The sequence below is a fragment of the Copadichromis virginalis genome, linkage group LG19, assembly GCF_057382275.1.
Source record: "Copadichromis virginalis isolate Kocher_CV1m ecotype Utaka linkage group LG19, C_Virginalis_male_GT1.1, whole genome shotgun sequence".
In the NCBI taxonomy this organism is placed as follows: domain Eukaryota; kingdom Metazoa; phylum Chordata; class Actinopteri; order Cichliformes; family Cichlidae; genus Copadichromis; species Copadichromis virginalis.
Window position 1 is genome coordinate 25,463,744 of NC_140636.1, and position 26,763 is coordinate 25,490,506.

The window sequence follows — 26,763 nt, forward strand, 5'->3', positions numbered from 1 at the left end:
CCCCAACACCCTTACATAGACACATGCACAAACACATTTGCAGGAGTCCAGATGGGCCGTGTGTTATTGCTGAATAATGCATGCTATGTAGACTCTATAAAAGATACATGGGCAGAGAGAGCTAAGAATCATTCAGGCACCATGGCCAGTTTGGTGAGGGCAACGTTGGAGCATCCCTTGTGCAAATTTGGAGCTATAACAGGCTTTTCAGCTTGTACATATTTAGCTATAGGTGACCCAACAGGGAAAATATTTAGCTCCAGTTAGAGAGAAAAATAAAACTTGCCTTTTAGACACTGTCAGCTGATATTGTGGCTGGCACTCTGCCCGGTGTCTTTGCAGTCACCTTCAAAAGGCTTTTGTGGTTTAAACCATAAAACTTGGGGAATTACACAGCAGATTCTTTGCTAGAGGCTCGGATTTCAGAGCATCGCTTAGAAACACTATGAAAAATATCCAACAGTCTGTCTTCATGTAAAATACCCAGAAGAGGGGAGGGGCGAGGGGGCGAGGGGGGGAGGTCCAGGTGAAGGGTAAATGCTGCACTCATGTGGGGAAAAAGAGCAGCGCTTTTTTTCTTCTTCTTCTTTTTCCTCTGGAGTCATATGACAGAACACGCGCATCATTATGTGTTGCGTTCAGTGCTGACGGAACGCTCACTTCTCTATGAGTCGCAGTTTGATGCACAGTAAGGCCACAAAGAAAATTGATTAGCAAGAAAGAAAAATTGAAAGCCAAGTAACTTCACACAAGTTGTATTATCTCGTGATTTTGTTAAATCAGTATACAGCAGCTGAAAGATAAACACAGACAAAAAACACAAGTAGTTTAACAGTTATATTTAAGTCAACTTTTCATGTAAAGTTGACTACCTGAGAACTAGACTACTTTTTCAGTTTTAGATTGTTAAACCTATAGGGAGAGAAATAATGCATGCCGTGCCTCAAATCATTCTGGGCAACACGTGGGATGCAAGGTCCATTGAAAGTTTTGAGTTTTCATATTTCCGACAGCATTTGAAAGCACCATCGTAACTTCGGACAGACAGCGGAACCAGTGAAGGAATTCGGGAGTTGCCAGCGCCAAGTTCACATACCGTCAAGAAGGAGGAGTTTTCAGGTCATCTTTTTTTAAAAAAAACAAGGAGGGTTAACTGTAAGTATTTACTCCCTTGGAAAATATCTATCTACACTTTCCTCTCAACACAGCTGTTTCAGTGTTAGCGTTAGTTGACAAGAAAGCGGAACTAGCTAACTAGCAGGCCAGCACGTACATTAGCCTGTTTAAGAAATTACCCTCTCGGATTTTACCCTCTTTGCGATAGCTGAGCACCACTGCAAGTTTTCAGACAATGTAAGACAAGTTTAATTCGCTTTGATAAACTGTTTGACATTTGTCTCTTCCTCTTTTGTAACTTTTTCATTGCGTTTAAGAAGTTTTGTTTTGGAAACCTCTCGGCCCCAGTGATAGTGTAATGGGTGTGGGACACTGCCTGAAACTACGGGGGTTTCTTGTAATGCTTTTTCACCTGTTTATCAAGTGATCCACGTTACGTGGCCACTTGGCAGTTAACCACAGTCAGGTGTGTGGATACGTGTTACAGCAGGAATCATTAACCACATGTCGTATTTTCCTCAGTCTTCTGTCTTGAAGAATGCTTTTATCGTTTACAAATAGTTGAATCAAATGTCGCAGTTTAGGCTTTGCCTGTCTGGTATGATGTCATAGGTCCCCTTGTTTGTTATTAGTCAACCCTCCTACCCAAAACATGACACACTTTCCTCCTCGGCATAATAAATAGGTTGTCTTTATTCAAGACAGCCTGTAAGGACAAATCGTTGAACAATAGCTTCTGTCTGATTGTTTAAAGAAAATAAAACATCAAGAGTGAAATGAGGATATGTGTTCAACGTGATTGGAATAAGACGCCACCTGTGCTCCAATCAAATCTGGAGGAACAGGTTTGGGTAGAAGAACAAGAAACGCATTTCCCTGTGTGGTGTTTGCCACTTGTGCTTGGTCAAGTGAAGAAACTGCAACATGAATCGGTATGTTCTTTAGCCTCGGTTGTATTATTTCCTTTGTTCCTCTGAACTAACATTTTTCTGTTTGTATTAACTGTGGAATGAATTTAAGGGTTGGGTACGTAGTTTGGGGTGCAAATAAACAAAATATAATATTTAAGTCATATACTTAGTAAATCTAGTCACATATGTGGCTAAACACAGAGAACATTTGCTATCAGTTTATAAAAAGCTCTGCTTTTACTGTCACATTTATTATGTATCGCTGACATGTTCATCTGCCCTCATCGTGGCTATCTAAAGAGTGTAGGTGTGTAAAGGAGTCCACCTTCATTGTTATAGTTGTAAACTCACATCAGTGTCTTGCCAAGTCCAATAATCTGTCAGAAAAGGCAGTGAAACCTGAGTGAATAAAGTGCACTCTTGTCCAAAAAGCAGAGTCAACAACATTAAATCCTCTGCACTGTCTGCCAAGTAGACTATCCGTATTTTGTTTTTTCTTTTTTCCTTTCCTTTTCCCCTCAGGATGTTTAGGGGCTGCAGGTTTGAAAGGGAACTTGAAGTTCAGGGGTTATTTGCAAAACAGGAAAATGCCACTTGAATGTTAACAAGGAAAAGCAGATGACAGGAAAAATGAGGGGGGAAAAAGCAGCAGTGTTTGCATCTAAAAACTCTAGCCTTGGAGTAAATGATTCAGCTTTGTTTTTACAGTTTACTGCTTCTGCCCTTGACAGTACAGTGATAGGAAAACAAGCTTAATTCTTTGGTTATGATGAGCTTTATCTAATGTTGCTTTGTTCACCAAAGCTTGTCTGAGGCCATTACGCCAGTCATTTTTAGCATATCCCATGATACGAGACTGCATGAAGGTCACCTGACAAAGTAATTTTGTTTGGATTGGATTTGTATCTGCTAAACTCCTGCACGAGCTAACATCACTCATTATGTGATCCAAATTATAACTGCAACAATTAACACACTTTGTTCCTCTAAATGAATTGTACTGAAATGCACAATACAAGTTGGGAGACAGCTTGTTCCTCGTGTATCTTGTTTTTAGATCTCTAACAAACATAAGCATTTTCTTCTGATCTGTTTTCATCTGTCTTGTTTTGACTGAACTATTCATACTCTGCATTGTTTGAAAACTACAGAGGGCACAAAAAAACAGGCAGTTTTCACACTTTCTGGGTTTTAGTTGCTAGACACGGTCAGCTCTTCCTGCTGCTGTTCACAGCTTCTTGATGATACTGCCTCATGCCTAGCCTGCTGTTTTTACAAATTGTGCATGATCATGAAATCTGAATGTTGATCTGAACAGAGCATGCACTGAGCTGGCAAACATGGACTTGTGCATCCTGATGTGACCAGCTCTGGAAGTTAATCACATCCAAGATTATAGCAGTAAAACTGGTAATGCCTTTGTTCTCAGGCATTACCAGTTTTTGGTGACTGAGTAACTGACAATGAAGCTTCTTAAGAATTCAGTGTTTAACACAGAGGAAGGAAAGTTGTTTGATTCACATTACAAGGCACCTTTTTTATGGATATATGACAGGACATGGATTTTATGGATGTTATACTGTTCTAATTAAGTTGATTTAGTGTTTCAGTACATATGCCGACCATAAAGATACTAGTGAGTGCACAGCCTGTTATCTTATAATCACATTTTGTCATTAGTTTCGTGTTAAACCAACCACAGAGAGCATCTGCTGTTATATAATTATTCTAATGTAGCAGCATAGCTGTGTTTTAGGTATTTATGCACTTCATTTTCACAGTTCTGTGTTAAAAGTAGCTCTGGTACTGACTTAAGATGTAAAAACTCACTTTTTATTTTGTTATATCAGTTTATGGTATCATGATTTTTCCTTTTCCAATTTTATTTAGTGACGTACACTGCATCTGTTTCATGCAGCGGGAGGTTGATGCATTTTGAAAATTCTGAAGAAAATCACAAGCTCATCACTTAGTTGTAGTCGAATAAGTTAACAAATGTAAATACCACCGTAAACCTCTAAATATTCCTTAAGGACTTTATTTCATGTGCTTTTTATAAACTTTTACTGGTTATTTCACTGAGCTGCAACCTTAAAATGTCTAATAATAACCAGTGATTTAAATTCACTTTTATGTATCGTAGGCAGGCACGATAAGTGTTTCCTGCTAGTTGTCACTATCCAGTCTCACGCCTCTGATTTCCATATCATAAGCTCCACATCAAAGTTCCCTCATTGTTGGCATACATGATTCTACTAGCCATCCCACTGCTAAGCTTTACATGCCTTATCACTAAGCCAGCTCTGTGTCCAGACTCGCAACACTCCTTCAGGGGAAGGAAAAGAGATTTGTTTGGATTTTGCATCTTTTCTTTCCCTCTCCATATGATGGATACAAACAAGGTGAACATTGATTGCACATTTAAATGCTTAACCTTTTAAATGCGTCCTCTATTTTTAGTAATGTAAAACACTGAGCCTTTTTTTTTTCTTTTATTTTGTGGTCTTTCCAAATCTTAACAGATGGATTCATTTATCCTTATTTTTTTAAAACATTAATTGTTCTACATTTATGGTTCACTGCTGTAAAAAATGTTGTCAAATCAGATTTGATAACTTTGTAGCGGGTTGTCAATGTGAGGAAACTTTCCACCACAACTTATCACAGTTTTTCTGGTAGATTTATCTACGAACAAGCCAGGAAACAAAGTAGACCGAACATTTAATGAGTTGTAATCTCTATAAGCACACATCTGTAAGCACAATATAAACAGTATCTGCAAGCAACATCATTTTGATACCTGAAAATATCAGGTTTCCACTTCTCCTATTCAACAGGCTTTGGTTAAAAGGTCGGAAACCATTGGTTTGTTTTGATAATGACTGGTGAACGGGAAGTGTGGCCTTGATATCCTTCATCTGCTATTGTCGATATCGTGGCTGCATCAGAAGCCTTGATATATCAGCTGTTTTATTGCAGGAAATTCATGTAAAAGAAGCTTATTACATATTATATAAGTTACATATTATATAACCATGTTTGTTTTTTGTTCTTTAAATTTTGTTAACACTTGCAAAGTTCACATGGCAACTGTGCTCAACTTAAAAAATAAGTTGCAATTTCATGATAATTGATGCACTCTGATGCTATTTAGTGACCTTTGAACTCTGCCCCTCTTGCAGGCCTCAGACTATTGAGCTCAGTAAGACGGGAGGAGCCTCCAAACAGGACACCAGCAACATGGATGACATGACTGTGGAACAGATGGCGATTAGGGCCAACCAAGTGACTGATGAGGTACTGACTCCTAAACAATGCATACTCACATCCATTGTGTCATCATCTGTCGAACTGTGAAACTTCCTTAAAGTGAGTTTGTAATATAGAGTTTGTAAATGTACGAATGTCATGCAGGGAAATGGATTATGCTGAAAGGGAGGCACTTCATAAGTTTGCTTATATGCTCTGTATATGAGCTTTTCAGTATAAATTTTCCTAGACGCGTCAATTTAATTTGGCTACAAGGCAAAACACATCTGCTGAATGTATTCCATTTACTTACCAGTATAAAGGACTAGTATATGTATTTGTAGGGTTGGGTAGGGTCAGTGTAGTATAAATGGTAGAAATCTGCCTAGAGACAAGCCAAGTTTATATAAAAAATTAAATTAGTAATGAATGAATGTTTACTTGGATTCAAACTTAGCATTTCATTACAGCAGCCAAGAATTCCTAATAATTAGTTGTAAATCACATAATTCTTCAGGAAACTTCCCAATAAATAATTGGGTAATGACTTAGAAATTGTTTATCCCCAGACAGCATTCAATAAGTGATCACAGTTTGAATATATAAAGGGATTTTCATTGAGTGTCGCTTGATGACAAACCAATGCTAGGCATCCAGAAGGCTAGCATTGTAAGTCCGGGCAGCTATTACGTCCCGCATGCAAAACCACAGTTAGCTTGTGTGCAGGAGAAATAACCAGGGTCTGACTGAAGGTTAAAACTATCCACCAGATAGCACCTATGAAAGTTGGTTTTTGAATCCTTAGAAAAGAACATAAGCTATAGCTCCAAATTTGGCATAAATACCCGAGAGAGATATTGGTCATCTTATTTTAACTCTGGCAGGAAAGCTCTTGAATATTTTATATAGTATTCATAAGTATAAGCAACAAATCTGAAATATTTAAACCACTAACAGTATTCATAGGAAGTGTGCGCATGCATGTGCCCGTGTGTGCGCACGCGTGTGTGTATAACTTTACGCCTAATTTAACCTGATAGCTCCCTTACCCCTCTGGTTTTGACAGTTTAAATGTTATCAGCTATATCTTAGTGTTTTATTATCAGGGAGATAATTGTTTAATCAGCACTTCAGGGTATCATATAATCAGCCATCTGAATCAAATGGAAGCAAATTAACCTGCTAGCTGGGCTTGTAGCTGTGCACTTCACCTTCATGTAATTTTTACTGTACTAATTATCTGTGGCTTTTGTTTCTTTTTCTCTTTGTGTGCTTTCTGACTTAACCTGCAATCTTCTTTTAATCTTTCTTCTGTCTGCTGCTGCCTGGTTGACGTAGGAGAAAAGAGGAAGGGACAGGGCTTGGGAGGGTCCTTCTGCTAATGCTTACCACTCTGGCTTTGGGTAACCACTCATATCATACCTGAAACACTGTCATGCAGGGACTGGTAATGTGTCAGGGCATTACAGGAATTGGTTATAAGACCAGATTATCTTTAGGAAGCTAAATATGAGGTGTCTTTCTAATATCACGGCTGTTTTGCAGTCATAAAAACTAGGTTTAAAGACCTTCGAGGCTGTAAAATTAGTTAAATATTTGTGATATTTTCTGATAATCCTGACATATTGCAGCCAGTTAATACCCATAAGCAATTTTCTGCTTCTCTGTGTGTAGAATAACAACTGTCATGCACCTCACCTAACTTTACTTTCAATTAAGCCATTCCTAACAAATAACAGAAACACCTCAGGATTCATCTGTTTCTCAAAGAATTGTCGCAGCATCCCGATCTGGAAAATTTGGCTAAGACAGTGGTTTCAAGCTTAATTAGCCAAGTTCAAGGATTTTGGGAGACATAATGTAATGTTTATCCACCCAAGTGATGTTCTGGCTAAGCCAACAGAAACCTGGCTGAGCTCATCATATCCCTCTCGCCAATTCTGTGTTTGTCTGTTTCTCAGCTCACTGATTAATGTATTCAGAGCAAACATAACACAGAGAATGAGGAATCTGGTCCTCGCGCTCTCGTTAGCAGTTCATTAGTGATGGTAACAATGAAGTCGCATATGTGCTTCAGTCCTCCACTCCTCTGGATGCTCTGTTCTCTTCACTGCGTTTACTATTAATAGAGAAACAAAAGCTGTAACTCACCTGAACCGACTGCATTCCAGTTCACCGCCGTCACTTTGTGTCTGTGGGTGTATTTGTATTGTTGTCCACGCTATCCTTGGAAATCTTAAGCTTTTTTTATATATTGGGTGTGCACATTAAAAAAAGTGACGCCAGTATACCATGTCAGGATGCTCAAACATTTCAATTAACAACATACGACAGAAATACAGCACATCCTCACAACTGATTGACTGGAACAAGGAATGAGTTAGTTTTTCTTTAAGAATTAAAAAAAAAAAAGCCATCAGTTCAGAGTTGTCAGATTTAATTTTGTGTTGAAGGAGTCTGAGTGAATCAGTGTTCACTATCAGCTCTATTGCTGTTAGTGCATACACTTCTCCCCCAATGACTGCACAGTGCTGAGGAGCTTACAGCTGAGCAGTGCTCTTAGAGTGCAGGGAAATTAAATCAGACAGTATACCATATTAACCTACAGCTCCATACTCTTAAATGTGGTTTTATAAATTTGCTGGTATCTACTTTCATTTATCTGTGAATATCAGATGTGTAGCATCTTCCCTGTTTTGCTTATCACTTGCATCTTTCCACTTTCATGATTTTCTCTCTCTCGTTCTCTCTCTCTCGTTCTCCATCTCTCGTTCTCTCTCTGTCTCTCGTTCTCTCTCGCACAATAATCAGTGTATCTGTTTACATTAGCAGTTAAGCAATCCAAGTTTTAAAACTATATCTATACTTAAGTTCACAGAACACTGCCCTGTTAGCTGCCTCTTATTTGTAGCATGGGATTGCACACTAATTGAGCCAGATAAACCAATGCAGCATAAGAAGTCTTAGGTGTAACTACAGTTACTACTTGAGTTTTTTCAGTCTGTTTACAGATTACTTTTAACTAGAACCTTGAATTCTCGTTACACTCTAATGCCTTCTGTTTGTCTTTTGTTTTAAAGTCACTTGAAAGCACACGGAGGATGCTACAGATGGCAGAAGAGGTGAGACTTTATTGATTTTGCTCTTGCCAATAAACCACTGTGATATATTCAGTGGAGTCTTGCTGTAGCAGCCAGACAGGTTTTGTTTTTTGTTTTTGTCGTAGGCCATTACCTGAGGTGGGATCAAGAACTGTGGCTTGATTAAGCATCCAGATTTATATTTTTGTTAGTATTTAAATGCCCAAACCCTGATTGGAGATGCCTAGACTGTGCTGTTGCTTTAGCAAAGCATTTGTTACTACCTGTCAGTTTTTTGGCTGAAACCAGAAATGTTGGTCCTTGTTCTGCTCTCTGAGAGAGACTGTGTGAGCTGGAGGGTTTGTGTGCTTGAGCTGTAGACCAGAACAAGGACACAAGATAAAATGGCCACTTCCCTTTTATCCTAATTCTGAAATCTAACAAACTCTGTCAGTGCGCCCCAGGGCAGCTGTGGCTACAATGTAGCTTGCCATCGCCAGTGTGTGAATGTGTGTGTGAATGGGTGAATGACTGAATGTAGTGTAAAGCGCTTTGGGGTCCTATGGACTAGAAAAGCGCTATACAAATGCAGGCCATTTACCATTTACCATATTTTAAATGCATAAATTAATTTGTAGACATTTGACTTTTTAACTTGTTTTTCAGAGCAAACAAACAGGCGTCAACACAGTGGTGATGTTGGACCAACAAGGAGGTAGATGAAGATGTTTTTTTTCTGTTAAATATTTGTGGTATTATCAAGACAATTACTGGATGCTAATGATTAAGTTTAAGGAATTGCTGAGTCATTTGTTGATTTAAAAAGAAAAAAAAAATACTTGGTAGTCAAAATCAGCCAAAGAGCATAGCCTTTAATGACAGTTTTTTTTCTAATTTTGATGATTTAAGAGTACAGATTTCCTGATTAAAAATTTTATTTATTTATTTTGCACCAAAGGAAGTCAAGATTGTACAAAATTTTTGGTATTTAACCAAAACAAAACATAAATTGCAAGAAAAGAATGTGTAAAGATGCTTGAGAATGTTATGCCAGTAGAAATATTTACTTTCTAGACATGAGATGAATTAATTTGCACCAACAACAGTGGCTGCAGGCACGCTATAGTGTTGTGTTAAGTTGGGGGGTTTACACATCTGAATTTGCAGCATCCAGGCAAATATATTCATTGTCGTACTGAAATTCACCATTCATAAAAATTGGCCATTGTTATACTTTTTATTTGAGTAAGATTTGCTTTAACTTTCGAGTGCTGTTGCAGGTTTATGTTCCATGCTAAACAATTGTGTATTTGTATTTATTTATTGCACTAACTACAGTATTTTTACAATATGCCTCTTTTCTGCTGCAGTGGCCCAGTTATTGACCCAGTTTGAAAATTCCCCCAGGGATCATTTAGTATAATTAAATCTATTCTAAAAATGAATAAATCAAGGTGATATTTAAAACACAATTTACAACCGTTTTCTAGTGCATAGCAAGCAGAGTTTGACATGGTGTGCTGTGCCTGTCTGTTTTAGAACAGCTGAGCCGTGTGGAGCGAGGCATGGATCAGATCAACCAGGACATGAGACAGGCTGAGAAAAACCTTACCGACCTCTCAAAGTGCTGTGGCATCTGTGTCTGCCCCTGTGATAGGTATAGTGTATACTTGGAGCTGCCGAGAGATCTAAATCACTGACTTTTGGATCCATAACACCCTTTTTTTTTTTTTTTTTTTGTGCTGTGGTGGCTTGTATGTTCATTGTGTGTACGTGACTGTTTTTTTATGGGGGTTCACAATGATACAAAGCAAACACACAAGCAGTCTGTGTAAAGCTGCGAAAACTGCATTTTACAGTACAACCTGTTATTTTTATTTTGGTGTTGTACAAAAGTAAAAATTGCACTAATTTCTTCTATGCATGTTAAGTGACAATTGAATTACTTTGCTACTGTTTGCATTGACATAAAACCTTTCAGTTTTGCTCCTTAATACAAAAGCTGGACTTGGTTGCAGAATATTTGGTTGAATTTTTAAAAATTCAAAGCAATGCAGGTTGTTTGTTTTTGTTTGTTTGTTTTTTTTAGAATGAGAGGGCAGCACTTATCTCCCAAGCAGCATTTCTCCCGAGAATCTATAGAGTATTCTAAGTATTAATCCTTTAAAGGATACTAAACATTTACGTTTAGACAGGACTGTCCAGAGCGTAAATGTATGTAATGTGAACTTTAAACGGCTAAGTTGTGAACATGGGGCTTTATTCATTCACATTTTCAAGGAAAATTAACAAGACCCTCAGAAAATGTATGTTTTAGCTTTGTGACCCTCTTGCTTACAACTCTTAAAATATTGAATATTATTTGCTTAAAGATCTCCACAATATCAGTGGTCAGTCAGGAACATTTCTCACGAATACTTGATTGGCTGCTGTGGCCCAAATGTGGCTCACAATGTCTGTGTGTGTTGACATAAGGAGAAAAAAAACTCTCTGCTTGGCAAATGTACATTTCGTGGTGAGAAGATTGCTGATTAAATTTGTGAGCATTTCCAATCATTAATGGACAGATAGGAAATGTGATGGTGTTCCAGCCAACTTCTTAATGTGAGCCGCATACTCATCTGGGCTAAATGCACTTAAAATCCTCCATGCAGCGATGATTTTGGAGTGTCACTTTGTGTGCACATTGAGATCCTATGATGGTTTTAACATGTAAAAAAAATCTTCCCAAAATGCTTTCACTTTGGAGAAGAAGATTCTTTGATTATCAAGATATAAGGTAGGGAATCCTTTGAGTTTCATGGCTATTACTGAACATATGTAATTGTTGCAGTGACTGAATTTAAGTACTTCTGCATTTGTTCATGCATCCTGACACGCTGTTTTTTTGTTTTGTTTTTTCGCTCCAGAGTGTCATCAATCGAGAATGACTCACGGTATAAGCGTACCTGGGGTACTGGAGGAACTGAAGGTGAAAATGATGCAGATGGCTCAAAAGTGGTCTCAAAGCAGCCTTCAGGCGTCCGCAATGGCCAGGCTGCCCAGGTTAATGCTGCGGGACCATCAGGCCCATACATCCAGAGGTACTGTCCTGGTTATTTTATATTGCTAAAAGTCTTGAACTTTTTGGTGTTGCCAAAACTATTGCAGTCAATTTAACAGAACATATGTATACTTTGCATATGTATAACAGAATAACCAATGATGCACGTGAAGATGAAATGGAGGAGAATTTGGAGGCGGTCGGCAGCATCATTGGCAACTTGAAAAGCCTTGCTGTGGACATGGGAAGTGAGATAGACAAGCAGAACAAACAGATTGACCGCATCAACGACAAGGTAAAAACGGCTTAAAATCACATGAACCTCTAGTAAATGTGAAAAGGGGTCCAAGTAAATTTACTTAGTTGCTGTTTTTTTTTTTTTTTGTTTGTTTGTTTGTTTTCTACACTCCCCCCTAAATAATTTGAATTGTATGTAGTTGATGCTCATGTCTGCGTCGACTCATTGCTTCATATGATGGGCTGTTACCCCCTCATGTATATCAGATTTTTGTAAAAACATTCACAAACATGCATATGTTCTTACAGAGGAAGAGAATGGAAACTTACTCATAAAAATTTACAACTGATAATAAATTGCTACTTGGGGAAGGAAAAACAGCTGTATAACTGCCCCTTTCCACCTGTCTGTGTCTTTAGGCGGACATGAACAAGCTGCGCATTGATGAAGCAAACCAGAGGGCCAACAAGCTCATCAAATAGATGAGAAATCCCGCTTCTGCTAGTTTCATCAACCTTGAGCCTCTCTCGCCACACACACACACACACACACACACTGTATATTTGTGCGCATCTGCAAACATACTTTGCAAGTAAAAAGAAATTCTCTCATGAAGAAGTTTTGCCAGTAGTGTGCCTGCCCTTATCGCACTAAGTTGTACGTAGAGTGAAGACAACTTCTTGGACTGTCCACCACTATTCACACCCTTTTACACACATGCTTAGTCATGCTGGACCGTGAGAAACAGTGTGAGATACTTCAGTAAGTGGCTGACTGCCTATCACTGCTGTTTGATACCAAACTACATGCATGTAACCTTCACAGGGAGGGAAGTGGCACATTTGCTGCTTTCCGTTTTGTTGTTTTGTTTTTTGTTTCTCATCTAAGTCAAGAATGAGCTGTTTTGTTGATGTGACCGTTAACTCATCAAAACTGATGAGCTGTTGTCTCCATAAAGCCTCATGTAGTTTAAAAGGAAACATCAACTCTGGTCTGAAATGAATCTTACTCAAATCCTTATACATACTCCTTATCATTGTGTAATTAGGTTTATTGTATCATGTGTAATGCTTTGATATTATTTGCTTATTTAATTACTCATGAAGCAGAAATGACTTGCGAATAAAGTTCTCTTTAACACTTTGTTCCCATGCCATTTATGCCTGTTCATATAAAAGGGCTATTTAAAAATAAAAATAAAAATAAAAATAAAAATCTAATGTTGTACCTGAATGAAAGAATTTTGATGTTGTTACTACTTAAAATTTCTGATAGATGGGGAGTTAAGGTCATTGTAATTACTTGCTACAAAGAGATGACCTGTGGTTAGAAACATTGTATAGCAATCACTCGTTCTTCTTATGAGAAGGAAGGTCTGCAAGGATCATGAGGTCTGTTTATCATTACCTGCCCTGAAGCAATTAGTTTACTTCACAATAACACTGAACTTGGGATATGTAACAGTAGGTGAACTGCTCTCTTCTATGTTCACCGTTTCTTCACTTTGATCACAGTGTTGATGTAAATACTGTTTAACAGGATGACTAGAGGCAATTAATCTAATTTCTTAACTTTGTTTCCTCTTAATGGTTAATGGAGATTAGTAGCTTACAAGAGGAGACATGACAACCTGTGCAGGGCAATTTGATAATTGTGGAACTGTTCAGTTCTGAACCACAGATGAGCATTGTTTAACCTGTTGTGAGGTCTCTTTATGTGCTAGGTTCAGGCCAGTTGGTTACTAAAATCTTGGCATTTTAAAAACAACCTATAATAAAAAGTGGTGAAATCTGTAGGAACCCAATCAATCTTATACACGATGTACGGTTGTGTTGTAACAGCCGCTGCATCGTAAAATGCTCCTCTTACATGTGTAAATAGTTTTTACAGCACAGCTATGGTACAATATCATCTGACGATTGAAAGGAGAATTTAAATTTGTGTTGTCGAAGCTGTAGCCAGGCTGAGAAATCGTCGCTGGCAGCAAAAATGCAAAAAGTATACATGTAAGTGAAAGTTGTTAAAGGGGTAAACACAGAGGCACAATAAGTCCTGGTGGGTTGTATTAAGGCTCGCTGAGGAAAATTGGCCATTGATAAAGGGATACAATGTGCCCAAAGTATCTCTCGTATGAATCTTCTTATTTGTTTTGAAGAAAAATGCTAATTTGCATGCTGTGCTGCAGGCATATACCTACTCAGTTTGTAAGGATTGAAATGAACTGTTTTCAGGGCTTTGTATTGCTATAAGTGATCATCCTCAGCCTGTTACGTATGAGCTCGGATCTAATTAGTCTATTCTAAAGCTGCCTTGCTGTCTGGAAGCTGTTTATTCATTGTTTCACCCACAGCCACTGGAATGTAAATACAACAGTTTTGTGTATTTTAAATATGTTCATATGGAGCTCATCTTATCTGAAATTAGCTCGGTGAGCGGATGACTGCTCAAAGTGAAAATGCCTTCTGTTTCACGCTTGCCACTGTTGAATTGTTTATACTCAATAAATCTCTTCTGAAATTCAATTGAATGCACTTTTTTTTTTTTGATGTAGTGACAATAATTAAAGACTGCATTTGTTTAAAAAAAAAAAAAAAACAAGCTTGTATATTATCATAATTTTAATTTAACTTTATTTCAAAATGTTTTTTTTTTTGTGTGTGTTGTTTGTTTTTTTTTTTTTGTTTGTTTTTTTTTTTGTAGGGTCAACATTTTTGGATATTTTACATACCTGGAAAGTACAAAATGCAATTTTTAAAAACCACTAAACTGAAAAGGCAGGTAGGGAAGGTGTGAAGGAATAACTGTGGATGAAGGTGACAAAGTCGAAGTGTCAATCTGTAGATATATCGACCAACAGAAAGCATAGTGAATCTGTGGGATGCAAGTCTCAAAACATTTTGAGGTGCTAAAAAATTTGAGTAGCATGGTCACGATGTTCTGCTGGCACACGGCGCACAAAAGCTTCTGTAGTTTGTTCATACAGCCACAAGAAGATCATGGCTTTAACAATTGCTTTAATCTGTAGACAGAGATGCTACCATGTTTACTAGAAAACACTTGAGCTGAACATTTATCCTCCTAGATTTGACTTCCATCGCTTCAGTGAGGTCACTTGAGTTGGATCATAATTCGGGGACAAGGCAAAACGGCAGTGAGACTGACAGTCCCCATCCTGGCATCAAAGTATAAATGCAGATCCATGTACTGTACATACTTTTAATTGAAATGCTGCTTTCTGTAATGGCTTTATTGTTGGAAATTCCCATATGAACTTATTTCCACTCCTTACATTCATATTAAAAACACATTCCTTCAGCTCCGTACGGCTACTGTACGATCCTTGGTTGGGGAGCATGCCTGGTCCTGTTGTGTGGTGTGGAAAAGCAGGAAAGGCTCATGCAACCCTTTGCTTTTCTAGACTTTGGCTAGTTCTATAAAACTTCAAATAATGATGCAGGCTCTTGTAAACTGCTTTCGTGAATAACAGCACCTGGTTTAAATTCTAGTTCATCCTGATGCTAACATTTTGTCGTCTTTTAGCATTTCTATTTGTGTAATGAATAAAGTCCAACTTGCAAGACTAGAGGGGTGTTTCATAAAGCAAGGACTGCTGGTTGAAGGTGCTTTTTTTTTTTTTTTTTTTTTTTTTTTTTTAAATAAATCAAGAGAGGCGTACATGGGCATGAACACATAATGGGGGGTTGAAGGTGCTTTTTTTTTTTTTTTTTTTAAATAAATCAAGAGAGGCGTACATGGGCATGAACACATAATGGGGGTTCTGGGGCAAATACAGTACATGTAAAAAGCCCCTAACCTCCCATCATGTTGTGCTGCTGCATGGTCTTATTTTCATAGTTGTTTTGCACCTCTGTGTAGTCATTTACCCCCTGTACTTTGTCTTTGATCGTGACCCATTTGTCAGATTAAATACTTGGCTTGTGCTTTTTTTGTCTTCTTGACCCATATTTTTATTTAGCCTTATTTGGGTCAGCATGTTTCTGTAATTAAAAAGTACAAACCTGAAGGCATTTATCCAGTATCATGTTTTCACAAACCAAGTAGTAAAATTCAAAGATGGAGAAGTTCTGATTTCAAAAAAAAACATTTGCTTTTTATATTTCGTTACAACAAAACTTGAACTGCACTTGAAGTTTTAGCTTGAACTGCACAAAGAAAAACTACTCTCATGGGAAGCCGTGAAGTCATAATTACAGGTAAAGCCCTGCAAATGAACAGTTCAGTGTTGCAGATTTGATCCCTATTTTGTGAGTCTGAGCTCATCACTGACCTACAACTCCATAACAAAAGCTGTCTTTTGTACATGGCAGTGTTTGTGCTTATTTCTGCTTTTTTTTTGTGCATTTTAAAAGGGTAATTAAGATGATCTGTGACTGTAAATGCTATTGATTCTTGATGCATGTAAACCTGAATAACTACTGCTTTTCTGAGCCACCTTTATGAAGCACCCCTCAGATATTCCAACACTTTTTACGTGTGTCCCTACAAGCCAAATTTGAAGACAAACAAGGTAGGTCAAGTTGGTCTTGTTTGAAGTTTTAAGAATATGACAATAGCACCATATCAAACTAATGTATAGCATACTTCATGCATCTGCATATATATATGTATATACGGTATATGTTGATGGATAGCTCTGAAATTTAAGTTTACACAAGTGTTAAATATATTTCAAGCTGACAGACTGCCACAGTTCAATTGAGAATAAACCTGAATGGGTCCTTATTCAAAACTGACACATTGTGGTGTCACATGACCGCTCGTGCAATGTTGGTAAGCAATTTCAAATCAAGTCAATCATTCACAGTGCATAGAGCATTTAGTTTGCATAACTGCAGATATACTTGGAGAGTGTGTGTGTATATACTGTACAGCACTATGCTGAGGTTTTCTCATCCCCAAATCTTACATGCCATTTACAAAGCTCTTTAAAAAAAAAAAGAAAAAAAAAGGATTATTAAACTCTGGTTCTTTACGTAGCATTTAGTGCTCCAAATTCAAACAGCACAGTATTACAGTTCACAACCATTTGATAAGGCAGGTTATTAAAAGTACTTTTCAGTACTCTTGAGTCATCTTCATTACAGGCCTTCATGTTATACATGGCTATATCAAAGCATGCCTTAGTGAAACAAAAAAAAAAGACAAAAAAACTTCAGCTAAATTATCAAAATGAAAAGTTTTACAAACATTCTTTGGTTGTGTGTGAAGAGGAGCATTCCTGTGCTTTAATTTAATGCTTTGAATTTGGCTTTTCCTAAAAAGAACAAACAAAAACGGTGGACCATTGTAGACATACACTGGCTTAAATACAGGCAAAAGAGTGATGACTTTAACTACAATATTTATGGTAATTCTCACAAAATAATATAGAAAATCTAGTGACAAAAAGCATACTTTGATTGATTGTACACATAATACTTTCTCTTCCCAGGTTGCCTAGACAACCCCCTCCTCCTGATGGCCTTCCCGTCTCTTTCACTTCTTCTTGGCAAAGCGGCTAAACTTCTTCTCCTTGTCTTTCTTGGCAGAGCTGGGCTCAGGGAGTGCAGCTGAGGAGGAGGGAGGGGGCAGGCTCTGGGCTTTGGCCCCCGAGGGCCCCGATGCCTCCTCTGCTGCCAGGGGCTGAACGGCCTTTTCCATGGCCTGGCTCCAACGCTGGAGCTCTTCCTGAAATTAAACACACGCACACATCGCAGCAGCTTAGAAAGGCAAGTCCACCTCCAGAGGGGCAGTGAGTGTTTTGGTCTCCCAGTCTATTAGCATAAACAAGCAGAGGTGGCCACGCTTTTAACAATGAAACTTGAAATGCTGGTGAGGTTAAACTGGGGTAATGTAGATAAAGACAAACTCACTGTCAGCATTCTTATTCTGTGAGGCTTAATGATTCCCGTAGGGTAAATTTCTCACTAGCTGATAGTGATTCAGAAAGAAACACGAATAACCTTATTTATGTCACATTCTACAACCTTGCCAAATTACTTAGACATGGACAGCAATGCTAAACGGAAACAGTTCGGAAAATTAAATGCAAATGCGTAACTGCTATCTGTAGCATTGCAACCTGTGATTACTGCTTTACATAGGGTCAGCCATTATATAAGATGCCTTTTGACCAGAATAATTCAAGTCCAGGAGAAAGTCCGATGTAATTCAACTCACCTCGTCTTTACACTGGAACAAAAATTCGCTGCCATCTCCAAGCCTGTAAAAGGTTAAAATTATATAAATATTAGAAGCACTTATGTTTTACATTAAAATCGCCAGAATGAAATCATGTTAACATCCAGACATTTCCCTGAAATTGGCAAATAAGTGAAAAACTCTTTTACTGCGTGCCAAGTTTTGCCTGTCTGCGTATTTCTTAACAACCACTAGATGTTTGAGTGGAAGTCATGTTATTAAAGCAAATGCATGCTCTTTATTGCACATATGGTGCAATGAACCATGGTGTCAGATATTGCCATTTTGTCAAAGGCGCTGGCAAAATTAAGATTATGCACCAGTTGTCCAACTTGCACCTGGTTTAGCCAGTAATGATAAATAATTATTTATGGATGCTTGTAAAGGTCACACTGGGTGACCTTGATGTTTTCTAGCTCTAGAGTTGATGCGAGGGGGGATATTTTAATTCACACCATGATCTTTTACCAAACCTTAGCAATTACTTTTTAGTTGCTAACCTAACCCAGAAGCAAAAATAAAACAGTGGATTAAATCAACTGCTGCCTCATGGATGTCAAACTCCAAAGCCACCTCTTGATCCTTATAACACATGCTCTTCAATACTAGACTATTATTTCTCAACATCTAACAATGCCAGAGATTAATGTTGTAAAGGGGCCCATATGTCCCCAAGGCATCAGTGCTGAAGGCCACCTCGTGTGTATACAGAGAGCAGCAGTATTTGACGCCCTGAGACAAAAACATTCGTATTCAGAATTTGTTAATATCAGTGCAGTGTTTCCTGCCAACGACTACCACACCACCCTAAAGCAGAATATATTAAATCCCATGTTTTACAGTTGTAAAGGTGCTTTTTTTCAGGCTTCTTTGATTCAAATAGGACTCAATCTTAAATTGATCTGCCTAGTTTATCCCTCTGAGGACTCTTCTATGTGAACCATGTTTGTGCATCAATGCTGTAGTGTGAAGCAGATTTGTAGTTTTGTTTGTTTTTTTCTGGAAGTTTTCTTGGTCTCCCATACTTTTTAATGTCTTCCACAGTTTGCCTTAACTATGATTTTCTTTTTTAATGGCTCTTTGGGTTTTGTAAATTGCAAGCTGAAAGCACATTGATATATTAGCTGCTTTGTAGACTACAGCAGTCTTTAGTTTCAGAACTTCAGTCAGCTGCTTAGGACAACCCATGGCTGTTGAGTGATACCAAAACTTTAAAAGTCAGAATTTAACAAACTCTGACAATTCCTTATGACAATTAATATCTAACCAGTTAGGATCTAAGACCATTTTATCAAAGAGCTGAGCAGTGCTTATATTCATTTGTAATTTGCATATAAATCTGTCTTGGCTGCCTGTTTTTTCCTTCATGAAAAATCAAGAGGCTGTGGTTGATTTTTAAAAACCAGAGAACCACACCAAGGTAAAAACTTGCTAAAGTAAACCTTCAGTGGTACAATCCATTCTGAGCAGAGAATTTAATCTATTCAACTAAATTCAATGTGTATTGATTAAGACTTGTATGCGTGAGGAATGTGAGTTTGCATTTAGCTTCTATCTCTTATCAGTTTAAAGGGAGCTTTGGGAAATGTTTTTTTTTCTTTTGCTCCCTTTGCAAATGTTAAATGGTAATACCAACATCCATATAACACTGTTAAATATAACACTGCAGTCAGAAAGCGGTGAGTTTAGAAACAGCTTACCTCTGTCCAAAGGTAAAGGAAAAAAATCCACTTTTCCGTATCTCTAAATCTGTTTGAATAACTCCCCATAGGACCGGGGGCTGAGGGGTGTATTCCCAATGTCTCTACTAACTTCCAGTAAATGTAATGAAATTTCAGTCGGGTGAATTTTTATAGCACCTTTTGCTTCTCAAAATAAAGAACCCTGGAGAATACAAGTACAAACCACCTTTTCTTGTTGCTCTTAATAAGTCAATTTAATAAGGTCTTATATCGTATATTTACCTTTCCGAATAACATGACTCAGGTAAACCTATGATGTAATTCTTACCGTAGTTTGGCGACATGCTTCTTTTTCTTGTAGTTGGTGAGGATCTCCCAGTTGGCGTTGGTGAGGGGCAGGGGATCCTCGCCATGATACGTCGTTCCGTGGCCAAAGCTTTTGGCATCCTTATAGACTGAGAGCTGACCGGGCTTTAGCACACAGTACAAGTTGTTCCATGACCTGACAGCGAAGAGGAGGCAGGAGCAGGAAAAAGAGGGACTTTAACATCATTTCAGGTTAATTTCTGGCAAGAACACGAAATGAATTTCATTTAATCCCCATTAAAGAGCAGCTACCTCACCAATCCATCGAGACTTTATTTTGTGAACATTCATTTTAAATAAGCACTTATTGCAAAACAGTGGGTTGTTCTATCTTTAAATAGGAGTAATAATATTTTCTTGTAATGAAGCCCTGCAAGATCCCTGACAAAAAGCACTTTTATTGTAGGGCTACTTTTGGCGGCTTGTCTATTGAAAAATTGATTTAAAGCAGAACTGATCCATACTTTGAGTTAAAGTATAGATCTCCCTTTGCTGTTTTAACAAGTTTCAAACTTACTCGAGTTGGTTTTAATCCATCACAAGGAACACAAATTGTGCTGAATGGTCGGTTTTTTTAACGCTTTTTAGGTGTGGTGGGATTTCGAAAGCACTGTGGTCAGTAAAATAAGGAAAAGTCTCGATGTTCACCGTGACAGATGAACAAACATAAGCAAGTAATAATAGGCTCATAGATTTTCCCAACATAAAGAAAGGAAACAATGCCTGGAATAGTCAAAGGCCATATTAGAGACAAACACAGTGCTGTGGTCCATTTGTTATCTACCTATTTGAAGCTTTTTTTCCTGAGCCCTCTACATCATGTTTGCGGCTCAACATGCCCTCCTGCAGCACAGGCTGGCCTCTGAGGGGGTCCGAGGGCATGGTGGCTGCTTTCTCTGGTTCCTTTGGGGTCACCACCGAGACAGAGGGCTCCAGCTCCAGGGAGGCACTCTCTCTCATTTCTGACTCTAAGGGCACCGTCGAGTCACCGGCCATCCCCTCCTGCAGACCCGAACTAGGCTCCGCTTCACCAGACTAAAGCAAAAATAAATAAATGAGTTCATGAGAAAGTGAACTTGTCTCCTTGGAGAAGAGATGAGAGCTGAGTCAGTATGCTGAAACAGAGTTGACAACATTATAAATACAGAAAGCTTGTGCTGATTGAGTGCAGTACTAACCAGAGTCTGTTCCTCAGCAGTATAGAGCTGTGAAGATTCTTCCACAAAGCCCGTGTCTTCTCTCCTAAAGGAAACAGGGAAGCATGAGAGGACTTTTAAGAACAGCAGGTGTGGAAGTGTGTATGTGAAAGAAAGAGAGATCAAATGCGACTCATTGAAAGTCTGCAAAACATTGCATTTGGCTGCTAATACTTTTTTGCTCTGCACAATTTAGGGTATTAATATAAATACTTTCATTTTTAACAGACTAATTTCCTTTAACAGATGCTCACTGCAGTTTTTTGTATTTCTCTCTGGGGCTTAACAACAGAAGGATTGACTTAAAATTACACTGCCTTTATCACCAGACTTACACTTTGATGACACTGCTACCAATTAATACTATGCCCTCATGCATATAGAGTACGAACATGAAAGCCAGTGTGTTGTATGTTTACCTGCTTTCTTTATCTGAGCGTTGCCCATCTTTAATGAACTGCTCCACCTCCTGCTGCTGTTTTCGCAGCTCCAACAACTCCAACTGCAACACAGTGGCGAACAAGGATCAGTAACCTGGCTAGCTACAGGGTAAATGAAACACGTGAAGTAATCAAATTACTGTAAATCACGTGTAAGATTTTTGCATACCGTAGTGAGGCGTTCCAGTGCGGAAAAGCGTTCCTCCCAGGTGGCGGTGGATTTCTCGAAGGCCTCGTGCCTCTTGAGGAGCTTCTCAACCTCGTCCACGTTTTGACCCAGGTCTTTGCTGGTCACGTAGGGCTCTTGAGCGATCAGCCACGCCTCCGCCACAGAAGCGTCTCGCGCAAACTGACAGACCTCCAGCACTAGACGCAATGAAGCCACGTCATCATGAGAAGTTTAAGATATAAAAGTCTTTCTTTTAGATGTGTTCATATTATGCGGCGATCCCTCACTTGTAAGGTGAATGTTATGACTGGGGGGTGCATTATGTGACAAATTGGGGCATTGTTGGAAGTAAGCAACTATTTTTGTATCCTTGTTGTTAATGGAGGCTTCTGATGAACAAAAGCCTGGGAGCTACTTTCTGAGCTGGGATTTATATGCATGAGCTTTCACATATTTTAACCATATGGCCTTTGGGATATAAGTAAAGATTTTTTGTTTTTTCAAAGAGATAATGTATGTAAAGGGTTAGGGTATATTTTCTGGGTTGAAGTATAAGATAAGTGTAATATTACTCACAGAGCCGGAGCCAGTCCCATCTGTCATCCCACTTGAACATCATCTCCTTTCTTTTTTCCATCAGCTGCACCAGTTTCTCTTTGATCTGACACAAGTAGTATGGTCTCAGTTACATATCAGTATTATTAAACAACTCAGCCCCAAGACTGCCCATTATCCTCTAAGAATTAGTATTGTGGAGTAATTAACCAAATATTAAATTCAGGCCAGGGTCAATTGCTCATTTAAATTCTTTTAGCTTTTCCATTTCTAATTAGTGTTTGCTCTATAGTCTCCCTGATGAATGTAAGATGAGTGGAATTTTTTATTTCACGGCAAGCCAATTGGTTCCATTGAGCCAGACAAGAACAATCACTCCCAGAAAAGTAATTAAATCTAATGAAAGCAGCAATTTGAAGCCCAGCTGAGGATGAAAAGGAGCTGTCTTTGCTGTTGAAGGCTCACCTCAGCAGAGTCTCGGTGCTTGCGTGTCAGCAGGGCTTTGCCGAGGTCGACGCAGTCAGTGAATTTGGCTCCCCTGGCTTCAATCTCCGAGCGGATCCCCTGGTGGTACTTCTGCAGGAGCTCAACGGATGAGACGTCCCTAAAGCAGAGAAATGATGGATGTTAAGTGATAACAGGTAATGCATGAAGTTTACCTACCTCTGTTGGTAACAACTGGAACTGCATTGTTGCAGTCGGCTCTGGCAGACTTCCAGTGTTCTCTATTCTAGAATATTATAGTCATGCTGAATATCTTTAGGAAGATGAATTGTGTCACATAAATAGGACAGAGCTATTATCTCTTGTGAACAAAGTGCCATTTATGAAAAATTAAAGCTTTTCTTCTAAAATCAGACAATAAAATATATCTTGCCGCATATCTGAATATTCCTCATTAAGATGATTCATCCAGAAGCGAATTAATGTGCAACACAAACAAATCCATTTGGAGCAAATGAGTAAACAAAGTAAATGTAAAATGCAAATGTAAATAGTAGCAGAAATTGTTTTACAAATATATTAAGTGAAAGACATACTTCATAATCATTAACTAAATAGATATGTTATTACTTAGTTGAAGTTGTTCTGTTCTTTTAACTAAAAAGGAAATACATGTGCAGAGATAAACCCCAGGAAAAAAAGCTCCACTTCTTTCCCTCCACCTCCTAAAAACAAATATTGGCACAGTTTTTGGTCTTCAGCTACCACAATCAGATTTTATCTCTTGTATACTTTATTTTCTTCTTCTACAACAAACATGCTACGGCAAGGGGGGGCCAGGACGCCAGGTCAGGGGGGAGATATCATCTCCTCCGAAATATCCGGAGACAGGCTCCGGGATTGGATATCAAGTCGAGTGTGAGAGGAACTGAAAGATCCAGCACAGCTAATCGAAGGCCAGACGGTCCTCATCTGACATATTTGATCACCTGGGCTTCTCCTGGGTCTCTATCTGCTGGATGATGCTCTCCATCCAGGCCATCAGGTCTCGCACCATGGTAAAGAAGCGGAACTTCTCTGCTGTGTCCACCAGCTCCGCCCTGCGTCCGTCGCTGGCATCCAGCAGACCCTTCCAGGCTTCCACCACCTCCCTCTCTGTAGTCTGAATATCATCTGCCTTTTCCCCTGCGTACTGGGCATGAAGCCTTGAAGCGGTTTCCTGGAACTGCTGAACCTGGAGTGAAGGAGAGGGACAAGTCAAAACATGGCTTTAGGGGTTTTTGTTTCCCTGATGTGAAGAGAATCATGTCAGAGAAAAATATTCTTTGCATTTCTTTTTAATTTATTATTATTTTATTTATGTAAAACTAGGAGGTTGAATGACTAGGGAACACTTATTTTTACATTGCTTCTTCTCTGAAATTAAGATTTTTTTATATATGAATATTTGCACAGTACGTTGAGGGTAATGCTGTGACTTTTAACGTGGTCAGTATTATAAGCAGTTTTTATTGAATTTTGAGAGGCTGTGACATTAGTTGCTACAGTGTGGTGTTAACGGGTTAGCAAACAGATGCCTATTTACACATCTGACAGACGCGCAGCAGCATTTGCATTCATTTGAAGTTGTGTTTGGAAATCTGGAGAATCCAGGCAAAATATCCACTGCTTTTAGCTCTGTTTTTATCCTCCACCAACTCCCGGGGGGGGAGTACAGACCTTTTTAAGCCAAATCCTCCACTGTATTTACCAGTTTTTGTAACTTTGGATACTGTTTCCAAAGTTAGTGCTACTGAACCAAATAGAGGCCAAACTAAAACAGAAAGGCTTTCAGGTGCAAAAGATTTCAATGGCGTCAAAAGGGATACTGCTGAATGAGGCCGTAGTTCTGAGACACCTTTCACGTTACATAGATCGGTCTAACGTGCATAAATATTTTTATTCCTAGACCTTTAATTGTTATAGTCTCCTTCTTTGCAATAAGTTGTGGGCAGGGATGGCAAATTTAAGAATTACTATTTGCACAGCTTTTTCATTGATTCTCACCTTTTGAGAAAACTCCTCGCAGTTACCCAAACATTACAGCACTCTCTTCCCCCCTCTAGATATGAATCATCAAAGTTACCTTCTGGCCACTGCCTAGTGCGTTCCCACTGAGTAAAAGGCCCCTTTGTGTGTATTACCTGTTTGCCTAGAGTGGTGATGTCTCTCTCAAACGCGGCGTGCATTCTGTGGAAAGACTCTGCTTTGCTGAAGTCCTCACCCACATCTTCAGGCAGCTCTTTCTGCTTGTCGTGGATCTGAGCCACCAACTCCTTTCCATCATCAAAGTACCTTAAAGAAAACAGATCGATGTCTATCTCTTCAGCTCTGTGTTTATCATCCTACTTAAATATCAGATGTAGTCATCACGTTAGGTTTAATTCTTTGTGACGCTGTTATCGCATGCATATGTTTTGATGCCTTTAGTCATGCCACAGTTTAATACTGCCTAAATCAATCTATATTCACTTATTTGGGCATGTGACATTACAGGATTAGACACAAAAGCTTCTGTTTATGTCCATTCAGATTACTGGACATCTTTCAGCCTGTGGAGCGGTTTGTCAATACTGTTTTTCTTACTTGAGCAGTTCATAAGATGCTGTCAGGAGCTGGGCGCGAGTGTCGATGAGCTCCAGCAGATCAGCCCAGCTCTCATTGATGCCGTCCTTCCACTCCGCCAAGGTTGCCGCCTCACTGTGCCCGCCTTCGATCAGCTCGTCTATCGTCTGGTTGACCATGTCCACTCGCTCCTGACCCAGCATTCCCGTCTCCCGCGCAAAGTCTCTGAATTTATCCCTCAGAAGCTGAAGGAAAAAGATTGTTTTGTTTTAAAAAAAAATCCCAAACAACACAGAATTTATATGTGATTAAGTGATTGACTTCACTTCACCTAAAATCACTGAAAATGAAGTCAGTAAGAAGTAAGAATGAACAAAAACTTTGAAGCTGTGGCAAAAAAAACCCCAGTATGATCAAATATATTGCACAGCTTAATAAATTCAATCTTTAACTTGATCTTCAGATTTAAATAGAAATTCTCAAACCATTTCACACAAGGCAAGTGAAAGACGTTTTAAATCGCTGTGAACACGTCCTTATGTTTGGACTGAAATAGGTTAAAAAAAAGGTTAGCACTTAAGCAGAAAAGTTGGGGAAGACCACATGGAAGTGCGCTGCACTAATCTATCCCAGTGAGTGTAAAAACGTCCATCTGTGTCACTTGGATGAAAATCTTTCCCATTTTGTGGCCAGCCTGTCTCCCAGTTTCTGTCCCTCTATGTGCTATAATTCTTTGTATATAAAATACCGTGACGTGATCCAGGTCCTGGCCCATCTCCTGGGAGGATGCCACCACGTCCCTCTCTGAGATCCACTGCTCCAGGTCCTCCACCTCTCGGCTCAGTAGGAAGTGATTGAATGTGAGGTCCAGTTTCTTCCTGCGGTCCTCTGCCAACTCCTTCAGGCCCGCATACTGCTTATCTACCTGGCTCTGTCGCCTGATGATCTCTTCACTGCACAAAAGGTAAAGGGAGAGAGCAGAAGAAAATGAGATCTAGGGAAATTAGAAAAAATAGCTCACAGAGATTGAATTTAGGTTTACTCTAGATGAGGCATATGATTAAAATACCAATTTTGCATGGTTGTCAGGAAACCACAACTGACTGGGACAACATGAGTGAATTAGCATCCTGACTAAGAGTTCAAATGATTTTCTTCAGTGTGTACAAACCCATCAGGGTGCTCCTCTCCAAACATCTTTTGGGCACGGTCAGCCAGCTTCTGAATGGAGTCAGCATAATCATCTACCGCCTGCTTAAGGATCACCTGGCGTTTCAGCATCAGCATGGCGCTTTGTTCATCCTAGAGAGAGAAGGAAAAGAAGAGTATGTTATAGTACTCCAGATTAACTCTCAGTGCAGGCTGCCACTTATAAAAAGTATGCCACCTTAATTAAAGGAAACTCAAACCATGTAATTATGTTAATGGATGCAGAACTGCTTGTCTTTTTTAGCATAATATGGCTTGTT

General features: G+C 38.9%; 2 protein-coding genes across 5 annotated transcripts in view; one reads left to right on the plus strand and one right to left on the minus strand.

Moving 5' to 3' along the window:
* Positions 1-1,017: 1,017 nt before the first annotated feature.
* On the plus strand, positions 1,018-14,159 carry snap23.1 (synaptosome associated protein 23.1). Of its 3 annotated transcripts, none has more exons than XM_085441135.1 (8): positions 1,018-1,155; positions 5,210-5,324; positions 8,357-8,398; positions 9,023-9,071; positions 9,896-10,013; positions 11,266-11,439; positions 11,550-11,694; positions 12,057-14,159. In XM_085441135.1, the coding sequence occupies exons 2-8, from the start codon at positions 5,268-5,270 to the stop codon at positions 12,117-12,119; spliced, it is 648 nt and encodes a 215-aa protein (XP_085297261.1). In that variant the 5' UTR covers positions 1,018-1,155; positions 5,210-5,267; the 3' UTR covers positions 12,120-14,159. The 3 variants fall into 3 exon arrangements, with proteins under 3 accessions (XP_085297261.1, XP_085297260.1, XP_085297259.1); XM_085441134.1 differs by lacking the exon at positions 1,018-1,155 and adding an exon at positions 1,171-1,353; XM_085441133.1 differs by lacking the exon at positions 1,018-1,155 and adding an exon at positions 1,871-2,048.
* A 474-nt stretch (positions 14,160-14,633) lies between these two features.
* The window catches only part of sptb (spectrin, beta, erythrocytic), a 44,207-nt gene continuing 32,077 nt past the window's right edge, over positions 14,634-26,763 (minus strand). For both annotated transcript variants that reach the window (XM_085441624.1, XM_085441625.1), the window contains 14 exons: positions 26,466-26,596; positions 26,043-26,247; positions 25,316-25,539; positions 24,874-25,024; positions 23,680-23,924; positions 22,712-22,850; positions 22,268-22,352; positions 21,692-21,888; positions 21,502-21,584; positions 21,065-21,128; positions 20,671-20,921; positions 19,849-20,022; positions 17,818-17,860; positions 14,634-17,325 (listed from right to left, as the gene is read on the minus strand). In XM_085441624.1, coding sequence (XP_085297750.1) covers positions 17,134-17,325; positions 17,818-17,860; positions 19,849-20,022; positions 20,671-20,921; positions 21,065-21,128; positions 21,502-21,584; positions 21,692-21,888; positions 22,268-22,352; positions 22,712-22,850; positions 23,680-23,924; positions 24,874-25,024; positions 25,316-25,539; positions 26,043-26,247; positions 26,466-26,596 — 2,184 coding nt within the window. In that variant the 3' untranslated portion in view covers positions 14,634-17,133. The remainder of the gene's footprint in view (positions 17,326-17,817; positions 17,861-19,848; positions 20,023-20,670; positions 20,922-21,064; positions 21,129-21,501; positions 21,585-21,691; positions 21,889-22,267; positions 22,353-22,711; positions 22,851-23,679; positions 23,925-24,873; positions 25,025-25,315; positions 25,540-26,042; positions 26,248-26,465; positions 26,597-26,763) is intronic.

Bases quoted from the DNA above. Each gene is read 5' to 3' on its own strand.
- snap23.1 (XM_085441133.1), top strand. The intron at 5,325-8,356 runs GTACTGACTCCT...TTTGTTTTAAAG, and splicing joins CCAACCAAGTGACTGATGAG to TCACTTGAAAGCACACGGAG. The intron at 11,695-12,056 runs GTAAAAACGGCT...CTGTGTCTTTAG, and splicing joins TTGACCGCATCAACGACAAG to GCGGACATGAACAAGCTGCG.